The 20633-nt window shown below is 36.9% G+C and overlaps 2 protein-coding genes across 4 annotated transcripts in view; one reads left to right on the top strand and one right to left on the bottom strand.

The window, feature by feature from the left end:
- Positions 1-10578, bottom strand: part of tmem63c (transmembrane protein 63C) — a 31657-nt gene extending 21079 nt beyond the window's left edge. Inside the window, exon 1 of the mRNA XM_017475421.3 lies at positions 10473-10578. The gene's annotated coding sequence lies outside the window, so the exon portion shown is untranslated. The remainder of the gene's footprint in view (positions 1-10472) is intronic.
- A 138-nt stretch (positions 10579-10716) lies between these two features.
- Positions 10717-14562, top strand: zdhhc22 (zinc finger DHHC-type palmitoyltransferase 22). Of its 3 annotated transcripts, XM_017475508.3 has the most exons (3): positions 10717-11220; positions 12267-12824; positions 12915-14562. In XM_017475508.3, exons 2-3 carry the CDS (start codon positions 12281-12283, stop codon positions 13199-13201), a joined length of 831 nt encoding a protein of 276 aa, XP_017330997.1. In that variant the 5' UTR covers positions 10717-11220; positions 12267-12280; the 3' UTR covers positions 13202-14562. The 3 variants fall into 3 exon arrangements, with proteins under 3 accessions (XP_017330997.1, XP_017330996.1, XP_053538810.1); XM_017475507.3 differs by having other exon boundaries at positions 12267-14562; XM_053682835.1 differs by lacking the exon at positions 10717-11220 and having other exon boundaries at positions 12244-12824.
- The last annotated feature ends 6071 nt before the right edge of the window (positions 14563-20633 follow it).

The following is a 20633-nucleotide window of genomic DNA, read 5'->3' as shown; positions in this document are numbered from 1 at the left end:
CAGACAATGCATGTTTTGGTAGCATATGCTCATTCAAAGTTCATACATTATAATTGAAATTTTACACTGGGATGGAAAACATCCGTTGTACCAATTCAACATTATACTGATGATCACACTGTACTAGCTGATGCAGGAAATCACAATTTAGTCACAGGGAGGTTTTCATTTTGACTTGGATACAGAACCATATCTCAGTGATCTATACACACAGCACAGTGCAACACTCCAGGGTTTTGATGAACAGCTGAACATGCTTGCACCTGGGTTTCTGATGAGGAACAAGAAAAACAAATAGAATTTCGGGAATATATGAAAGAACAGTGCAGCACAAACGGCAGCTGGGGTCCACCCCCAAGCAGAGATCGTTCACATCTGTTCACTTGCAGAACATCACTCATGCCCAAACGATCACCAATCATGAATCAAGAATCCATCAGGCATTCTCTGAACAATATTTATACAAGTGATTGCCGGGAACTTAAAAATATTCCTTAGATAAGAATCAGACTTAATCTCGGGTGATTAAAAAGACAATGACTTCTTTAACATCTAGTAAGAAGAAATACATTGTATTAAATATTTGAACAGCTGCATTACTGAGTTAAACATTGATAGATCTGTTATAACCTTACTTATAGTCAGCCAAATACTCATTGTGTGTTTGAGCAATCAGATTATTCTGAAACAGAACATGGAAAGAAAACAACAAAAGCAACTAGAAATGCAACTACTGTAGACTACATGGACTGCCAAGGATGAATACATTAAAACTCTTGTTCTCTTCCCAGGAGGCTTGTGTAATCTTTTGTCCTCAATGGCAGCCCAGTGACAGTCTGAGAAGGTCAAAAAAGGGCTGACCAGTGAAGCTGAGTTCAGGGTGTTATTTGTGGATCGTTGTTGATGCAGCACTCTTGTTTCTTGTTAGGTTTGTGCTGTCCTGTAAAACAGCTTTTTGTGACTGCAAAGAAAACTGGGCTACATTGGTTTCTACACAGCACCCTTCAATATTATGTTCAGCAGCCAATTATACATGAGTCATTTGATCATTTTCTTCCATGCTGAAAAAGTAAGTACGTACATTTTTTATATAGCACATTTAAACACAGCAAAACTGACCAAAATGCTGAACAGAGTAAGAAAAAGTAAAATAGAAAACAGAATAAAACCAAATAAAGACAGACAATAGTAACAATTAGATTAAAACACCCGGGAGAAGAGATATGCTTTCAACCTCTTTTCAAAAATGATAATAGAGGGTGCAAGGTGGATGTCCATTAGCAATTGATGCCATAAACGAGGGGCGGCAACTGGAAAAGCTCTATCTCCCTTAGTTTTTAAACGGGACAGATCAAGGGACATACAGAAGAAACCTATCAGAAGATCTTACAAATCTGCTAGATCAATGTGGTGTAAAAAGATCTTTGAGATAAGAAGGAGCTCGATCATTAAAAGTTTGAAAGACAAACAACAGAATCTTAAACTGGATCCTAAAATGGATGGGGAGCCAATGGAGCAATGCTAAATTTGGGGTGACATGATCATATTTATTTGCCCTGGTCAGCAGCCTTGCAGCTGCATTCTGAACCATCTGGAGACGAGCAAGAGATGACTGAGACAGACCCAAGTACAATGAATTACAATAATCTATCTGTGATGTGATAAAAGCATGAATAACCTTCTCCAAATCTTGGAAAGACGAAAATGTTTTAAGTTTAGAAATAATCCGTAATTGATCAAAACTATTCTTAACGACCAAATTTATTTGCTTGGTTAAGCATAATTCTGAGTCTAGGATGATACCAAGGTTCCTAACCTGGGAAGAAATTGAGGGGAAATGATTACGAAGCTCATTAATGAGACCATCTCTCAATCTCGGGGGACCAAAAACAATTATTTCGGTTTTGTCTTCATTATGTGGGGAAAAAGGGAACACATTGTAGACAATTTCCTAAATGATAAGAGACATTGTACTGCTGGCAGTTATGAGGATTTTGTACTAAGTAAAATGATATGTAGAGCTAGTGACATCCTTAAAATGCAAATGTCATGATGGGAGTCCAGAGAGGCACCTACAAAATGCAGAACTCCTTTATTAGGAGACAAACATGGGGAACAGGCTCAGGAAAACAAACACGAGGAATAAACACACTAGGAACCAGGGTGATCCGAAACTTAGCACAACTAGGAAAGAAAACACTAAATAAAAACAAACAGCGCAGAAACTGAAAAATAACAACTGTGAGAACTCAGAAACAAACATAACCTAACTTGATGCAATGCTCCAGCAACTGAGGAGAAAAACCAGCGAACTTAAATAGGAGCACTAATCAATCAGGAAAATGAAACATACATAGGAATGGTTAAAGCACACCTATTAGAGTTTTGAAATGTGCCTAATTTTGTTTTAAAGGTCTCATACAATAGCTTTACATGCATCCAAGGTCAAAAAACACTTTAATGTGCTCATAATTTAAACTGCAGCATTACCTTTTTTCCTCAGTGTCACAAACGACTCGTTAAATGATCCATTCTAAAGGATTCATTCTAAACTCCTCCTTTCAGAGAGCATACTCTGCTCTGATTGGTCAGATGTCCCAGTCTGTTGTGATTGGCCTACTGCTGTTAGCGAGCAGTCAATGAAGACCACAGGCGGGGCTTTTTGTTACAAACCTAAGTAGGTTTGAACAGGAAGGAAGTCTGGAATTACAAACGATTCATTTCAGCTGTTCAGAATCGGTTCCTTCTTTAAGGGAATCAATAAACCCGTTTGTCATGCACTTTGATTTTTGAAACTTTGCAGACGTTTTCACATTCACAAACAGCTCTATAACACACTACATGGAAGGTAATATTTGAAAAAACATAACAAGTGCACTTTAAAACACGAAATGGGGGAAGACAACAGAAGAAGTTCTGTAATGACAATCAGGGTGCCCTCTAGTGGCCAAAGATGGAATTGTTCCTGGGGGCCATAACAGCAAAGGAACATAACTTAAAGTATGGTTTGTGTGAAAATACTTCACATTGAAGTAAGGCAGTTTTTCAACATTTGGGGGCCCTAAGCGACAACTGACTCAAGCATGCAGAAGAGGGTCGATAGCTCTTTCATCCGGGTGTGTTTTGCTGCCCTGATGCAATATAAGTGGCAGATCAAAAAGATGCAGTGTCTAGTTTCATATGTCTCAGATTAAGACATGAAGAATTCATCTGAAGTCTTTCTTATGATAAGGCAGAGCTGGCTGGTGGGTGGGAATGGACAAAAACTAAATTAGGTATAAAATGGGAAAACTCACTTTCAGTTGTTTCTAATGCTGATGAAGCCCCAAAATATTTCCTGAACCTGAAAAATTATCATTACACCATTAGGCTACTTAGCATAGTGACAGGATTGAAATCATTCTTCACTGGTTGTGATCATGTGTAAGTTGCTACAGTTCTGGGAAAAAAAACAAAACAAAAAAACAGCTGAGCAGTGATTATTTTTTAATGTCAACAGGATACTGCTGTCATAGCTAGTAATAACTTAGTGTGTGTGTTAGCCTAACGTCTCTTACTCTAGACATTAGCTAGCTTGCTAGTCAGCCACCAACTTTTTCCATTTAAATTACATCAACAAGTGGAAGCAAAAAAGCAGACAAACTGACTAAATCCAATTAATTGGCATTCATTTCTTAAAGGTGTTCACGATTGCTGCTTCTTTGTGATAGGTTAATGTTAGTTACGTAAGTTACTACATAGGGGAGAGCCGGACACAACCTTTTTGTTTTCTCAAGTTTGTGGAAAAGTACTTAGGGTTCAAAGTACTTTTCTTTTTTCCATATTAATTTTACAAATGTCTGGTACAAATATTTGGTCTTGTTTTATGAATAAACCATTAGTTAATCGGAAAGAAGAGAAGTGAAAAGTTGTAACATGTGAGGGGTACAGTACATTGTAACATGACCATATGACAGCTTAAAATTCACTTCTAACAACTGAATCTGATTTAATTAAAAACAACATACAGGATAAACTATGATATTATGTCAGTAAAAACATTTCTTAACTTCTTAACTTATAAAATCATAAAGTCATGAATTATGTCAGTTTACATACAACAAATTGTAATCCTTGACAATGAACACAGAACAAATCCAAAGCGAAAGCCAATATAACTACGGCGAAGAGATAACACACGTACAGGTACGCCCTTGTCTGTCTTCCTTGAGCTGCAGTAAATAAAATCATAAAAAGGAAATGCAGAGCTGAAAATTAACACTATGATAAAATGATCTTCCCTTGATATCTTCTAAAGTCGTTTGACACATAGTTGGTATGGCAACCAGTAAAGACAGGAAGTTTCATCATACCAGTGTACATGGAAACTACTAAATAAAGTCTGTTAGAATGTGCCCCGAATTAGGTTGTGTCTCGCTCTCCCATACAGTAAACCTTTTCGCAAAATGATATTAAAGTGGTCTGTGGGCCCCAAGCCATTGCTTATGCCACTTGAAACAAGAACTGCTCATGCACAGAAATAAATCTTTACAATTTTACTAAATTAAAATTCTCTATAAATATTAGTGCCGAGCCCTAATTAGAGCCGACAATATGTGCTACTGTACTAAAAACTCAAAAACTGGGTTAACAAAAAGAGAGTGTCCTCACATGAAGTGTGATTCCCTCTCCTACATGTCTGACATTTTCCCAGTTGGAGGATCAGGTTTCTGGGCTAACTGAAAATAGAGCAATCTCAGAACCCACTGGTAGGTCCAAGTGGAAGTTTGGTGGCATGGCAAATGGCAGATGATGCGAAAGGCTCTTTGAGATGAAACCTGAAACGATAGTATTAAAGTGGCTTCAATAATTATACCGTCACTCTGCGCAGGAATTCAGTGTTGTGGCTCAGAACAAAAGATTCCTTTCCCTGAGACAGTCTCTACTGTCGTTGAACCTCAAGAAGCCCTGAACGTCTAATAGACTTATACGTGCCTAATTAAGGTAGAATGGATGTGACGGACTGTAAATACTGTCTGTCAACAGTAATCAAAGTGATTGTGCTGCCAAAAGACACAGGTTCCGACACAGGATTAGAGTCAGGCGGTATGGCTATACCTACGCCGGGGTGGCTGTGGCTCAGTTGGTAGAGCGGGTTGTCCACTAATCGTAGGGTTGGCAGTTCAATTCCCGGCCCACATGACTTCACATGCCGTAGTGTCCTTGGGCAAGACACTGAACCCCAAGTTGCTCCTGATGGCAATTTAGCACCTTGCATGGCAGCTCTGCTACCATTGGTGTGTGAATGAGACACAGTGTAAAGCACTATATAAGTGTGCCATTTACCATTTGTGCATTCATTAAAATACAAATTAAATGCATGGCAATATAGATTCTTTTCACATTTACAGCATTTAGCAGAAGGCCTTACACAGAGTGACTTAGATAAATGCTTTGTAATCTCCATCAAACCTATAACCAAATCAGGGTCTTGGGAATTGTACTGTATCAAGCCAAACTCTGTTAGAGTGGATATAGTACAGCTTTAGAGCGGATTTAGTACCGCTTTAAATAGGAGTTAGTACAGCTTTACAGAGGAGTTAGTACAGCTTTACAGAGGAGTTAGTACAGCTTTACAGAGGAGTTAATACAGCTTTACAGAGGAGTTAATACAGCTTTACAGAGGAGTTAGTACAGTTTAAGAGAGTAGTACAGCTTTAGAGAGGAGTTAGTACAGCTTTAGAGAGGAGTTAGTACAGCTTTAGAGAGGAGTTAGTACAGCTTTAGAGAGGAGTTAGTACAGCTTTAGAGAGGAGTTAGTACAGCTTTAGAGAGGAGTTAATACAACTTTAGAGAGGAGTTAATCCAGCTTTAGAGAGGAGTTAGTACAGCTTTAGAGAGGAGTTAGTACAGCTTTAGAGAGGAGTTAGTACAGCTTTAGAGAGGAGTTAGTACAGCTTTAGAGAGGAGTTAGTACAGCTTTAGAGGGGAGTTAGTACAGCTTGAGAGGAGTTAGTACAGCTTTAGAGAGGAGTTAGTACAGATTAAGAGAGGATTTATTACAGCTTTAGAGAGGAGTTAATACAGCTTTACAGAGGAGTTAGTAGAGATTAAGAGAGGAGTTAATATAGTTTAAGAGAGGAATTAATACAGCTTTAGAGAGGAGTTGACACAGGTTTAGAGAGGTGTTAGTACAACTTTAGAGAGGAGTTAATACAGCTTTACAGAGGAGTTAGTACAGCTTTAGAGAGGAGTTAGTTCAGCTTTAGAGAGCAATTAATACCGCCTTAGAGAGGAGTTAGTTCAGCTTTAGAGAGGAGTTAGTACAGCTTTAGAGAGGAGTTAGTACAGCTTTAGATAGGAGTTGGTACATCTTTAGAGAGTAGTACAGCTTTAGAGAGGAGTTAGTACAGCTTTAGAGAGTAGTACAGCTGTAGAGAGTAGTACAGCTTTACAGAGGAATGAATACCGCTTTAGAGAGGAGTTAGTACAGCTTTAGAGAGGAGTTAATACAGCTTGCATTCAACTGTTCCTTAATCTAATTACTGAGTGTCATATGTGTTCATTAACAGCAAAACCTCCCAGGACTCAACGGTGCATTTAGTCTCACATTCCTCAAATCCCTTTCAATGATGAATAACCACATAGTTAGCTTGGAGTTTAAGGTGTTAACTTTTTGAGATACATGTCAAGAGTGGTTTTAAATAAATGATTTTAAAGCAATCTCTTATTAGTATAGACAAGAACAACAACAAAGCATGTAATACAGATTATTTCAAGCATAAAAGGAAGTGATGGATGTAAGGATTTATAGTAAATCTAGGGAAGTGATAACATTATAAAAGCAAAACAATATTTATCTCTTTATAGCACCGTGCTGTTGAATGCTAAAATGTGATTGACTGGTTGGTGTTTATTCATTTTCTATAATAGCAGCTCTAAAAGTAGTGCTGACTGTAATAAATCAGAAGCATATATTAATGTGCTTGTTTTAATACTTCATCGTTTCTATAACATTCCACATAACCTAAGCCTAATAATAAACAGATTTTTTTAAATGATATATTTAATGAAGAAACATGTAATTGTTGATATGGTGAAGGTTTCTGTAAGTAGATTTATTAAAGGAGTCACGGGAGTCAGCGCCTTGTAATTTGTCAATAAGTGTTACCCCACAGGAAAGTTTTCAGGACAGAGGACGTTGCTCAGTAACAATACAGGTTGCTTGTGCTGCCTCATTAATATCAAGAGAGGAAAAGAAGAGAAGATGGTGAGGGAATGACTGTTTATTTGTTATAATGCAAGTAACAGGAACTAACTTGTCTTGTGGACATTCCACAACATTAATTATATGTAACTATAAATGGTTAAAGATGTAATGTGTCTATTAATAACCTAAGAATTGTTAGCATTGGCAAATTGCCAGAGAAGTAAAAGACTTTGGGAGTTGCTGTTATTGTAAAATAATCATCTATTCCACCATTGATTATTTTCCTATAACAGCAAACTGTTTTTATTATCTTATTAGGAATCCCATTCTTGAACAAATTATAGATCAAATATTATTCTAAGCACAGGCACAGATCCACAGTGCACTGTTTGTTCCCTTCAGTCTCCGTGAACGCTTGAGATTGCAACAATGCAACACAACATCCTATTGCCAAAAGCTACCAATCTGTCACCCACATGGCCATGTGTTTTCCCCTCAATAAACTTGTCAGTCTAAAACTGAGGTCAGTGCATTAGTGCCAAAGCTTTAGAAGCTGTATAAGGAGTTTCTGACTGGATGTAGAGCAAGAAGCCCATTTTTTGAATAATGAAGCTACATTAAGGGTTTGGCAAGACCATGAGGAATGAGTTCACTGAGCAAGGAACACACAAATCTCCCAAATCTCCAAAGGAGAGCATCAAGGCACCAGTAAACAAGAAATAAAATGTGCACTTGCCAGCTGTTCAAACATTTCTAAATGAGTATTGCTGTGCAGTCGCAAATCTGTGGGACCTGAGACTCCCAGCTGACTCATATGAACTTGTGAATTGGTGCAGTGTTCAGACCACTAGCCAGTGCCTTTCCACCCTCACACACACCTCCTGTGGCTGTGGGTTTACTGCAGAAGGATGTATCACTTTTCAATCTCAGCCAAAAGCACCATTAAATATTCATGCATCTGTTGTGTAGTGCTGCCCAATACAAAACATTTTGCCTTTGACTGTTTGCTGGATGCTCTTATGTCTTCCTTTCAAAAAAAAAAAATGCAAGAAGACCATTTCGAGTTAACAAAAAGCTACAAAACACATTGTAGAAAAACAGTAAAAAAGTATGCACTAACATTCCAGTTACTAATTCTATGACCCTTTTAATACATGCCAAAGTAGAGGAATGACATAACAGAATGGAAAAAGAAAAGGACTTTATAAACAAAATAATTGGTGTTTTTGGAGGACTGTCTAACTGTATTATATGTATAATCTCTATTTTACCTATATATTCTCCCTCATGCAACAAATTTATGTAGATAGTTTTTGTTTCACAAAATGATACAGCTCACTATGATACATGTATATATGCACTATGATAAATCATTACCAAGGACAACACAAGAAACAAAAGCCACCAATTGACGATTCTACCACACTGCACCATCAGTAACAGGAACAGCCTCACACTTCCACATGAAATGATTAATGAAGCGCCTTTCTATCTCTGACACAATAAACTAATTGTGAGAACAACAAATAGATTCTGTAATGTTAGCAAGAGTTGAAAAAGTTGTACTCACACAGTGTAATCTTGTTATGATGTACTAATTACATGGCAATCACACTTCTATTGTTTATCCTATAATAAAACGTGTTGTATGTACAGTAATATGAGCACTTGCATCTGTATCAAAAGGCTGAAATATAAAGACTAAAAAAACTTAATTGAATCTGCACCAGAATATAGAATTCCCTAAATCAGGAAGAACCCCTGAAAATGTGGATGTGTGCTCATGCCAAAGGCAGCATAAATCAACGCCAAGCTTCCCCTGCATTCCTGAGCTACAACTAAAATAATAAAAATCATTTTAAGACCTGTAAGAGCATTTCTCCAATCTTTATGAGAAAAGAATTTTACTGAGCTGAAGAGCTAAATACGGAATGAACAGCAGCTGTTCATTCTCATGCTTTATTCATGACAGTCCAATTATGAACCACTATAAACATTCTGACATAAGATAAATGACATTTTAACCTGTATTCAATCCTTTTACAGACACCTTGATCAGACATGGCAGTAAATGTCAACCTGGGACACATTATGTAGCTACAGTATGCATGATCTACCGTACACATAGCACAATCAATTTTAGGATAAAGGAATTTGCCCTTATGCTTAAATAGTGAATGTGCTTAACTTTACCAAATGGATGGGCTTCATATATGATAAAGGCTGCAAATGTCACCCATTCACAGTTTTCGCTGAGGTCCAAACTAAACACTAACTCTGGCATTTGACAAAAAAAAAAGACTTGGAACAAAAGCACAAATTCCACAGAGACTTTCAACAGGATTATTAGAATACTTTTTTCATCAGAAAAAGTGTGTAGTTGGTTAGTAAGTTATGACGTGTCAGGAAGATGGCAAATAATGCCTTTTTTTTTCTCCCATTACTACAAACAATATAGTATGACAAGGACGAAACAATTTTAGAAATTTATTATGCAAGTTGTAGGAGGAGGTTATGTGCCAGAAGATTCATTTGTAGGCTATTGGTGCTGGTGTGATGTGTGTACAGCCCTCACCACAGGCCTACACATCAGAGAAGATGAATGGTGAAGTCACTCTCTTAATCCTGATAAACCAGAGCAATTTCTCTGGTGAAGTGTCAGTTGACAAAACCACAAGTTCTTTAGGGACATTCAACTTTTCACTCACGTACTATACACCTTAAAGTACCCAGTCTCTCTGCACAATACAGCTTACAGTGCAGACTCAAGAAAGATCTAGAAACCTCTTGAGGTGTAAACAAACCAACAGATATGAAAACGTATCAACAGTGAACTAATGAGTGAATTGCTATTCAGGCGCCTACGCAAAATTCAATTCATTGCTATGCTCTCTCTCTCTCTCTCTCTCTCTCTCTCTCTCTCTCTATATATATATATATATATATATATATATATATATATATATATATATATATATATATATATATATATATATATAGGTACACAGCGATAAACGAAACCAGAAAGTGCGCCTTGAACCTCACCATGTACAGCACAGTAGTGCTGCGGCTGCTATACAAATACTAGTCAGAAATCAATACGCCCACTTTTCAAAGCCGTTCAACTTAATCATAATAAATAAATACGCTTTCTCTATTTATGTATTTTTTGCTCGTCTGGAATCGAACTAAAACACACTCCACTGGGTTGTACATGTATTACAGAGCAGTTTAAATAACAATAATAATAATATTAAAATCTTAACAATAGCATATGGCTCACCTTCTCAGTGTGTCATGTAGTGCAGGCGATGTCCGGTTAGACGCTTCTGGCTGGCTGCATCAGCACCAAGGAACAAGGGGAGCGCCCATCTGCTTAGGGAGCGTCTGCAAAGTTACACCACTTTCACATGTTAACGAGCTACGTGATTTTTTTTTTTTTCTCCCATAATGCGTTGCTTTCCACCATTATCTCTTTCTCCTGTAACAGTCTAATACGTGACTTTACGCAGTTTATAGGCGTTGGGACAAAGATCTGAGGAATTAACGTTAAATGTAAAACATGGAAAACGGGGACGCCCTTAAAATTCAGTCACGTCTGTTTTGGATTGTGTAGTGCAGCGCATGCAAATAAATTGCCTAACATACATCCTACTTGATGTGCTTACGAATATGCGACCCCTCAAACATAAAGACTATATTTATATATAGAGAGCTATAATTATCTAACTGGTTTGGAAGCATGTGTAGTGGCTATAAACCACAGATGGCAGATGGGGTTAATTGTCCTTGCGTGCTCCCATGCATCCGCTTGGTGTTTTCCTCCTGATAAGGTTGCCACAGGAGGTGCTACACTATCTGCACACAACGGAATTATGGTATGGCATGGCAGGTGCACACATATCGTCTTGGCAACCGGTATTTCTCTCCTGCTGTTTTTTCTGAATGAATTATTTCACTGTTTAACGCGCGCGTGAGACATGAGCTGCGGGACTGAAAAAACAGCTCAACGGATATAATCATCAGGCACGGTAAAGCTTACATGGACCAGAAATGGTTCTCCTTATGAAATCTTATATAATGTAGATAGCGGCATATAGTGTGTGTGTGTGTGTTTGTGTGTGTGTTTGTGTGTGTGCGTGCGCGCGTGCGTGTGTGTGTTTGTGTGGGTTGTCCTGCTTAAGCTGTTAACAGGAATGGAATAGACATAGCCTCTAGATTTCAGAGTTTCTGGTGTGCTGCATTATGAAAGTACAGTGCAGATCCATTTACACGTGAATAACCCCGTTTTCTTGGCTGCGACAGAAAGGTTGCATTATATTTTCCCAGTGACAGGATTTCTGCCACATATAAACAACAACAACAAAAAAAACTCAAATGGACTTTGAACAACCTATTAGGCTATTAGGCTTGTGTGCAATTGATTAGATTATGTTCACAGTCCACATTTTTGTATAATAATAATAATAATAATAATAATAATAATTATTATTATTATTAGAAACTTTTATTAATTCATTTTGGGGAAACTCTCAGAAATAAAAGTGCCAAAACTGTACTTTTTTGTTGTGGTATCATCAAGGATGCATGCATCTTTTACCTAGGAAAATGCATGTGGTGTACCTTTAATTAGTTTTTAGTGTAGTGGTCCAATTATATACCTTAAATTATTTTAAACACCCCTCCCCCCATCTAAAAGGAAAACATAACACTATGGTACCTTTATTTCTAAGAGTGCAACAGCATTGCAGTACGAATTTGGTCATGTGAAATCGTAATAAAACACTGGGTTCTACGTGTATTACAGAGCAGTTAAAAAAATCTTATAAACAATAGCATGACTCACCTTTTCAGTGTGTCATGTAGTGCGGGCAATGTCCATATAGATGTTTCTGGCTGGCTGCGTCAGCACCAAGGAACAAGCCACAAAATACAGATTTTGGATTTAGGAAGTTCTTGAATAAATGAGACAACTGCATCACAATACTTGTTAATAAACTTTGAGAGAGAAAAAAAATCTCAGCATTATTTAACTGCCGTTGTGTAACCAATATTCTGTTATCTCATTTAACCACAGGTATAATTGTCAGGATGCTGAAACTGCGAATGCTCAATGCTATTGCGCCAGCCTACTTCTATACTGCCACAGCAGTCACCTTTGTTCTCCATTTCTTCCTTTTCATCCCCACTATTTTCCAAACCCAAAATGTTACACTGAGTCCTGTCATGCTGCTCCACATTACTATTTTACTATTTTTCATGCTCAATGCACTTGGTAATTACTCAATGACTGTATGGTTTCCAGCAGAGAGTGCCAATGAGAACATTATTCCAGTCTGTTCACCTGACTGTCCAGACAGAGTGGATGCTCACTACCTCCTTAATGGCCGGCACTTCTGCAAACTGTGTAAGAAAGTCATTCTAAAACGGGACCACCATTGTTTCTTCACGGGAAACTGCATAGGGAACAGGAACATGCGCTATTTTATCATGTTCAGTATCTACACGTCCTGTACCTGCCTATACTCTCTGGTGCTTGGGGTAGCCTATCTCACAGTAGAGTATGCCATCTCCTTTGAAAACCCTTTGACCTTCCTCACACTTTTACCCCTCTCCACAGGTTACTTCTTCCTCGGTAAGTTGTTTTTATCTTCTCACAATGTGGAGAGATCTATTCCCCAACCACTGCCTGAAGCATACTTAATTTTCTCCCCTCTTTTTCTAGGTGCCATCTCAGGCCTTCAGTTCTTTCTGATCATCATGCTCTATGTATGGCTAGGCATTGGTTTGGTGAGCGCTGGTTTCTGCTGCCAACAAATCTTGCTTGTGGCCCGTGGACAAACCTGGTGCCAGCTACAGAAAGGGCAGCTAGTGGAGAGCAGAGGAACATGGCAATCTAATTTGAGTGATGTATTTGGTTCCCGCTGGGTACTGGGCCTCTTTCTACCGGTACAGACTGTGGAGACGACTCCAGGAAACTGGCATAGTTATCATGACCACAAGCATAACTGACTATATTTATTAAGTGCTTAGATATGAAGACTTCATACGGCATCTGCTGTTCTAAGTGATTTGCAGGATGAAGAAATGATGACATGGTTGTAGAGATTAGGTGGCATTTCTCACTTAGAGTTAATACATCTATTGATGTTCATCAGTGTCATTCCGATTAAATGGTGTTTTTTTTTTTATTGAATTCCTAGACCATAGTTTTGATTAGGAATTATCCATTTGATAAACTAGAATTAATAAGGGATTTATACCTGATCTTATAAGAAACCATCACAACCATGGTTTTAAGTAGCAAGACTGCACAAAATGAAATTTGATGACCCTATGGCATCATTACACATTTCAAGTAGATAGAAAGCTGCACTAAACCTTTGAACATTATAATAAGTAAAGCAAATGTTTTAGACACATATTTGTAAAGGATGTGACTACATGAGAGTAAGCATTAATACAGTATTTGCACCTCATGCATTGATTAGCAGTGTTAACAAACATTCTATACATACCATTTCACCTGCAGCTGTGCCTTTTTAAAATTAGTAATAACAGGTGATAATAATGATAATAGACAGTTTTGGGCAACATTGCAGTGACCCAGGAGTGTTTATTCTAATCACTCAGTGCATGCTTCTACACTTTTAACCCCATGAGTCATTTCATACCCCGCCCACTTGTTGCTATACTCCTAGATAAAATTATGGAATGAATGCATTCCAGCCATCATTTTACATCCTAACTGGATCAGGTCTTTGTGGAAGATTTAATTTACGGTCATTTTGTGTTCAGGAACTGGAGAACTGTTTCCGAGTCATTATTACATTTATTTATTCTAAAGCACATTATTATATTAACTATTACAATTTTTTCAGTACAGAGCAATGAATAGGAATGGTAGTTACAAGAGTGAGGAGTCTGGACCTGCTGATGGACCCTGAAAGTCAAATGTTAACAACCCAATAATTTAAAGTCCCTTCCACTGTGCTTCTTATGAATTTATTGATTAATATTTCAGCAACTGTTTATTTTACTGCTTTTCCTCATTTCTTTGCTTAGTGCTGCTTATTTAGTTTCGTAATTTCAAACCAATTATCCCAATGTTAAAAGCTGTAGTATTTAATATTAAGTTGGTCATTTGTGTATTCATAATCCAAGAAAATGTCAGTCACAATGTCAATTTACTTTTTCTTTTCAGAATTTAGCAACAACTTCAAGGGCTATTCAGTACTCGGAACTTCTGCTGTGACATTTATATCCAGGCAAAACACCTGAAATATGTTGGTGTTTTTAAAGCACAGTTATCTCTGATCTCCATCAATAAAAATCTTAGATTATACTAAATATGAGTATTACTGGGGGGAAGGGGAACCCAAACATGCTTTTATAAGTAACTTACAGGTATAATTGCATTGCTGCTTGTATAAAGAATTACAATATTCAAGTACATATTTGACAATATTGAGTAATAGTGTCCCACCCAATATTACTTACACTTGCTATTGCACTGCCTCAGCCTGCCTTGCTAAAATTTGAAACATCAGTGTCTCATCACTATTTCCAAGCAAACAGCCCAAAATTTTGACTTACAGTGGTGCTCGAAAGTTTGTGAACCCTTTTGAATTTTCTATGTATCTGCATAAATACAACCTAAAACCTCATCAGATTATCACACAAGTCCTAAAAGTAGACAAAGAGACCCCAATTAAACAAACGAGACAAAAATATTATACTTGGTCATTTATTTATTGAGGAAAAATGAACTATTTCAGCAACTGTCAGTGTGTGTGATGAACGACCACTATGACTCAGACAACCACCCCTCGTCATCCTGAGCTAGCTATAGAGAGCTAATCTGCACCACTAAAATGGCTCATTGGAGCCTTACATGCTTCCTGTATATAAGCATTTTACCACAGAAATAGTCAGGGTAAAATTTAATTACAGCTCTTCCACATGTCCATTTATGCTAACAAACTGCTGAATAAATGGAAATAGGGCAGAGGCTCAGGAGTATGAAATAACAACTAACAAATATGAGAAGTCAAATATGCAGAATGTCTCTGTTCACAGAACAGAACCAGATGCACGTAGCAGAACATTTGGAGCCTACCTCCTTGGCCCACCATCCCATTCTAGATCAGTTGCACATCAGTTTGGTCAGAATCACTTATAGGTACCTCCTCCTTATAGGATTAACAGAAATGTTAAACTAACCTTTACAGTTTAAAAATGATTCTAAAAATCATTTTCAAGTTGTTTCATTTTTGATTAACTCAGGAGCTGTTAGTGACCTTAGTTAACTTAGTGACCGATCCCTATTCTAATGGGCACTGTATGTATGAATACATTAATGTCCTGATCCAGACTTTGTCATGTGTATGCAAAGACAATTGTCCTGCATCTCTACAAGTATTTTGCATGATGACTCTGCCTCCTAAGTATAATAACCAGACCTTGTAAATGTGTTCATTAAGACCAGAGCGATGAAATTAGCAAACCACTGGTCCTGAAACTACATCACAAAGCTGCTTCTTCCCTCTCCTGGGTATATCCGCAGTCTGTGAGGGATTTATTAAGCCATCAACTTCTTGCATGGCAGCAGGTTTTCTTTTTTGATGAAGACAATGTTGGCAGTCTCTACTCATGATATAGACCATTGATAATTCAACTATGCCTCTGTTAACAACAGCCTCAGAACAACTGCAGGGAACTAGGGAGTTAACAAGATTATATTTTTTGGTCTGACTCCCAGGAGCTGAAGACTGCATGGATGAATGAAATACCACCTCTAGCCACTTTGAGTGTCTGGTAATAACTTATGGCCTTGTTAAAACCCCTTCTGTATTCTCGGCATTGTCAGTACAGTCTGTTGCATTGTGTACAAGTCAGCATACACCTACTTCACTGCTGGCTTCCCTGGAGAAACACATCAACCAGGTGAGGGCAGTATTAGCCATGCTTTTTTGGAGCACATATTTTATTATGCGGATAGTCCTATCACAACTGCTCGCACATAACATAATCTTACACAATTGTAACATAATCTTAGCACAGTTCATTGAGCTTAGTGTGTATTTATTTGAGCGGATTGTAATTAAATGTGGTGATTGCAATACATTGGTGCATTAAACAATCATTTTTCAACATGCATAAATATAGAATGCATTAAATAAGTATAGATTTAATTTTCAGTTAGTTTACTGATGTAATTTTTCACATTACCATGTATTTTCATCATCATTCTCAGTAAAAAATGTAAAAAAACAAAAATAGTACAGCAAAATTTAGTCAGGATGTATCTGTTGCTAAAACATGTTAGATAAAAAGACACGCTGATACATTAGCTCCAGGGCCTATAGTGGTATGTTTATTTGAGAAAAGTGGAAGAAATACAATGGAAAATTCAAGTCAGTTCCTTAATCACAATTATGTCAAATGTGACAGACTTTGCTGAGGAAGAATAAACTAATTTCCACAGACCCCTGTAACCTCTGTGTTATGAAAGGATAGCTGATGGTAGATGGCCAAGTACATGTAGTGCTCAGCCAGCTCTGAGAATGTACAGAGCTGACTGGTATTATCAGCCCACCCATCTGCTTGAACATACTGTGGGAACTGGATGGAGGAATACATTAGGCCAGTGCATCAGGCTGAGGACCTGTGGAGAGAACTTATCCTGAGTATGCACATTACCTGCTACCAAGAATCCTGGATCATTCCATACATCTCCTGTACTATGTGTCTTGGCTGAGGTGATTACAGCCTTGCACTTATATCCTTATATACTTATATATGTGACAGTGAGTTGTATATCCAGTCACCATTCCTCAGGCTAACGATCAGAGACAACAGCTGGACCAGGACCTCAGCCACCTGGACAGCTATTGCACAAAACTCATCTGAATATGTATTCTCAGGGATAAGTGTACAAATGTTTCCATTAAAGAGAAGAGAACTTGTGTCACTACCCACTGCAGGCCACTGACAAACACAGTAAGAACCCTCTAAATATAATTTCTACAAATGACATGAACCTCCAACTGCATAGCCTAAAGGCCTATTTAGCATTCCTGCTTCAACTAATCACAAGTCACATGACTGTAAAATTACAATAAGATGATAGCAACTTGTATGGGTTTCATAGGAAACATAATAGCATCATGTCTCATCAATATAAGCTATTTCTACATTTTAATTTATTTATTCATTTTCATGTGATTCATTTACATGTGATTCATTTACATGTGATTGATATTCATGCGATTCATTTACATGTGATTCATATTCGTGTGATTCATTACATGTGATTCATTACATGTGATTCATATTCATGTGATTCATTTACATGTGTTTCATTTTCATGTGATTCATTTACTGATTTGCTTCTCTTTAAATCCAGTTTTAGACTGTGATATTACAAAGGTCTTTCCAGATTATTACTTGCCACACTGTATGAGATAACCCCAGTGAAATTGCCTCAATTCTATAATATAATTTGTTCACCATATTAGGTTTAAATCCTCTAAAAACAGATTCGCAATTGACTAACATTACTCCGTTCCAGTTCACATCCTTCAAAGCATTGGCATGTTTTGTTTACTCTCACAATCCCCCAAACACACACACCCAAAGTCTCCATAAAAAAATGAGACAGCAGTGTTTCCCACAATAACCAAAAGTTGTCCACAATGTGAAAACAACTCGGAGAGTAAGCTGAACTAACCAACAAAATTACCAAGACAAAAAGTTCCAGTAAGAGAAAAATATAAGATATTTCTAATTGTTTTTAATATCCAATTCTGATTTAGGCTTGCAATCATATTGTGATCAGAATTGTGGACAGGTAAGCAAATGCAATTAAATATAGATGCTATATAAAAATTTAATCTAGATGGGAAAAAAGTATGTTGTGCATTATAACAATTATCAGATTTGATTTTTTACTTAAACAAATAGTCTTAATTTCAGCTCTAAAATGTCAAGAGCTGACTATCAAAACACGTTTGCTTTTGAACAGGACAATTAATTAAGTAAAGAGAATGATATAATAGAACTAAAGTGCTATTGTCCCTTATATACATGCCCCTTATATAAGAGGCTCTTATATACTGTGAGGTGTGATTGTTCTCGAATGTGGGTGATTAGTAATCAGGTGAATTTGAACGTGACAGAGTCTGTTGGTGGGAAGTGTATTTCATGGCGGCCCGATTCGTAGGCCATGGTGTGTTCTGGGAAACAGAGTTCTTTGTGGCTGTTTGCCTGACAGGCATAAGCTTTGGCTAGTTTTTTTCCCCCCCATAAGGTTTTCATGAAAATGTCATGACTAATATATGACACATATTTACGATACCTAAAATGTATTACTGTAACAAAATAAGTAATAAGTTATAATTGATTCATATTCAAGGAATCCCAAATGACCAAAAATGATTTAGGTAAATTGGGACAGTTTTAAAATGTAGAGAAGAAAAGTGGAGAGATATAATAGACGCATGAGTGGATGCATGAATAAATAATGCTTTGATTGATTTTTTGTGCATTAAATAGTGTTTTTATAAAGCATTTAATAAGCAGTTGAATAAAGTAGACTGATAAATACAGAACAATGCTTAAGTACAGAGTGTGCAGAGATTTTTACTAGTGCACTGTGTTTATGTACTTAAAGAATGTTGTCCTGTAAATGTGATTTACCTTTTTGTGGTGGTTAAACTTAATCTGTTCTTACCGAATTTTTAGAAAAGATTGGATATGAATTTGGAAAATATTCTAAACCCTGCAATCCATTATTTACTGCAGTAAATAATGGATTGTAGAATGTTAATTAGGCCAAAATCTTAATATGTTTACTTAGTCTACTGTTTTCATAAAATATAAGAATATGGTGATGATGAATTTGGACAAGATTCTATATGTTCTGTTACTGAAATTTGATTTATAGCTGCAGAATAATTATGTTACAAATAAATAGCATGTTAAACGTCATTGAGGATGAAAGTAATGACCTAAACAAATGAAAATGTACCCTTAAACCGCTTTAAAATCATTTTAAAATCATAAAAATGCTTTGTTTTTCTTGGCAAAATGCATTTCTTTATAAATTGGCAGACAAAATGTTCCTGTAAACTTCTGAATTCATTCTGCTGCTACCATCATGAGTTACATCATTAATAAAGATTAGTGAGCCTGTTCCAGAAGCAGCCATGCAAATCCAAGCCATTACACAACCTCCACCATGTTTCACAGATGAGCTTGTATGTTTTGGATCATGAGCAAGTCCTTTCTTTCTCCACACTTTGGCCTTTCGGTCACATTTCTTTGTGAATACCAATCTGGCTTTCTGATTCTTACTGCTGCTGAGTGGTTTGCATTTTGTGGTATGGCCTCTATATTTCTGCTCTCAAAGTCTTCTTTGAACGGTGAATTATTATACCTTCACCCCTGCCCTGTGGAGGTTGTTGGTTATGTCACTGACAGTTGTTTTGGCTCTCACAATGTTTGTCATCAGCTGTTGTTTTTCTTGGCTGACCCATTCAGTGTCTGTTGCTCAGTACACCAGTGGTTTCATTCTTTTTCAGGACATTCCAGATTGTTGGATTGGCTATGACCGATATCTGATTGATTTCCCTCTTTTCTCAGCTTCAGAATAGCTTGCTTTTCTCCCATAGGCAGCTTTTAACAACAAATGCAATCTTCACAGGTGAAACTGAAGGCTAAAACCAAGAAAAGATGTTCAGAGCTATTTATTGCTTAAACAGTCATTCTAACAGGACACACCTGGGTAACAAGAAACATCTGACAGTCAAACGTTCTAATATGTTTGCTTGCCTACAAGCTGATACAAAAATGTGCTATTTTCTATGTTGTTTAACACATCTACATTTTAATACCAGGAAAGAAAAGCTGAAATGAAATTCTGAACTCTTTTCTCATACATCTTCTGATCTCAAACCCAAATGTCATCATTCGACAGCAAAAACAATGTTTCAGAGGGGACTGTATCCGAATTCAGCTTATATGTCAATTCATGTGGCATAATGATATACATGTCAGTTTCCTTTATAAATCTTAGATACCACATTAACTAGAATGGAAATGCATTAAATTGTACCACATTGTATTTTTAAGAATAAAAAATCTCATTTAATTTTTGGCTGATTCAGTCCTATTTTTGGATTTCCATTTGATTTTATACTGGAAAATGGCTTACACACACACACACACACACACACACACACACACACACACACACACATATATATATATATATATATATATATATATATATATATATATATATATATATACACACACACATACATATACCAACCCTATACAAACAACTCACGTGGATCTTCTATTTTAGAGTACGCCACAATAAAACACAATAAAATAAATAAGCCATTTACACAAAGTTCCTTTAATAAAGGAACAACAA

Source organism: Ictalurus punctatus, chromosome 9 (genome assembly GCF_001660625.3).
Source record: "Ictalurus punctatus breed USDA103 chromosome 9, Coco_2.0, whole genome shotgun sequence".
NCBI classification, from domain to species: Eukaryota; Metazoa; Chordata; class Actinopteri; order Siluriformes; family Ictaluridae; genus Ictalurus; species Ictalurus punctatus.
Note: the sequence above shows the minus strand (reverse complement) of the source record. Positions and strands in the feature narration are given on the sequence as shown.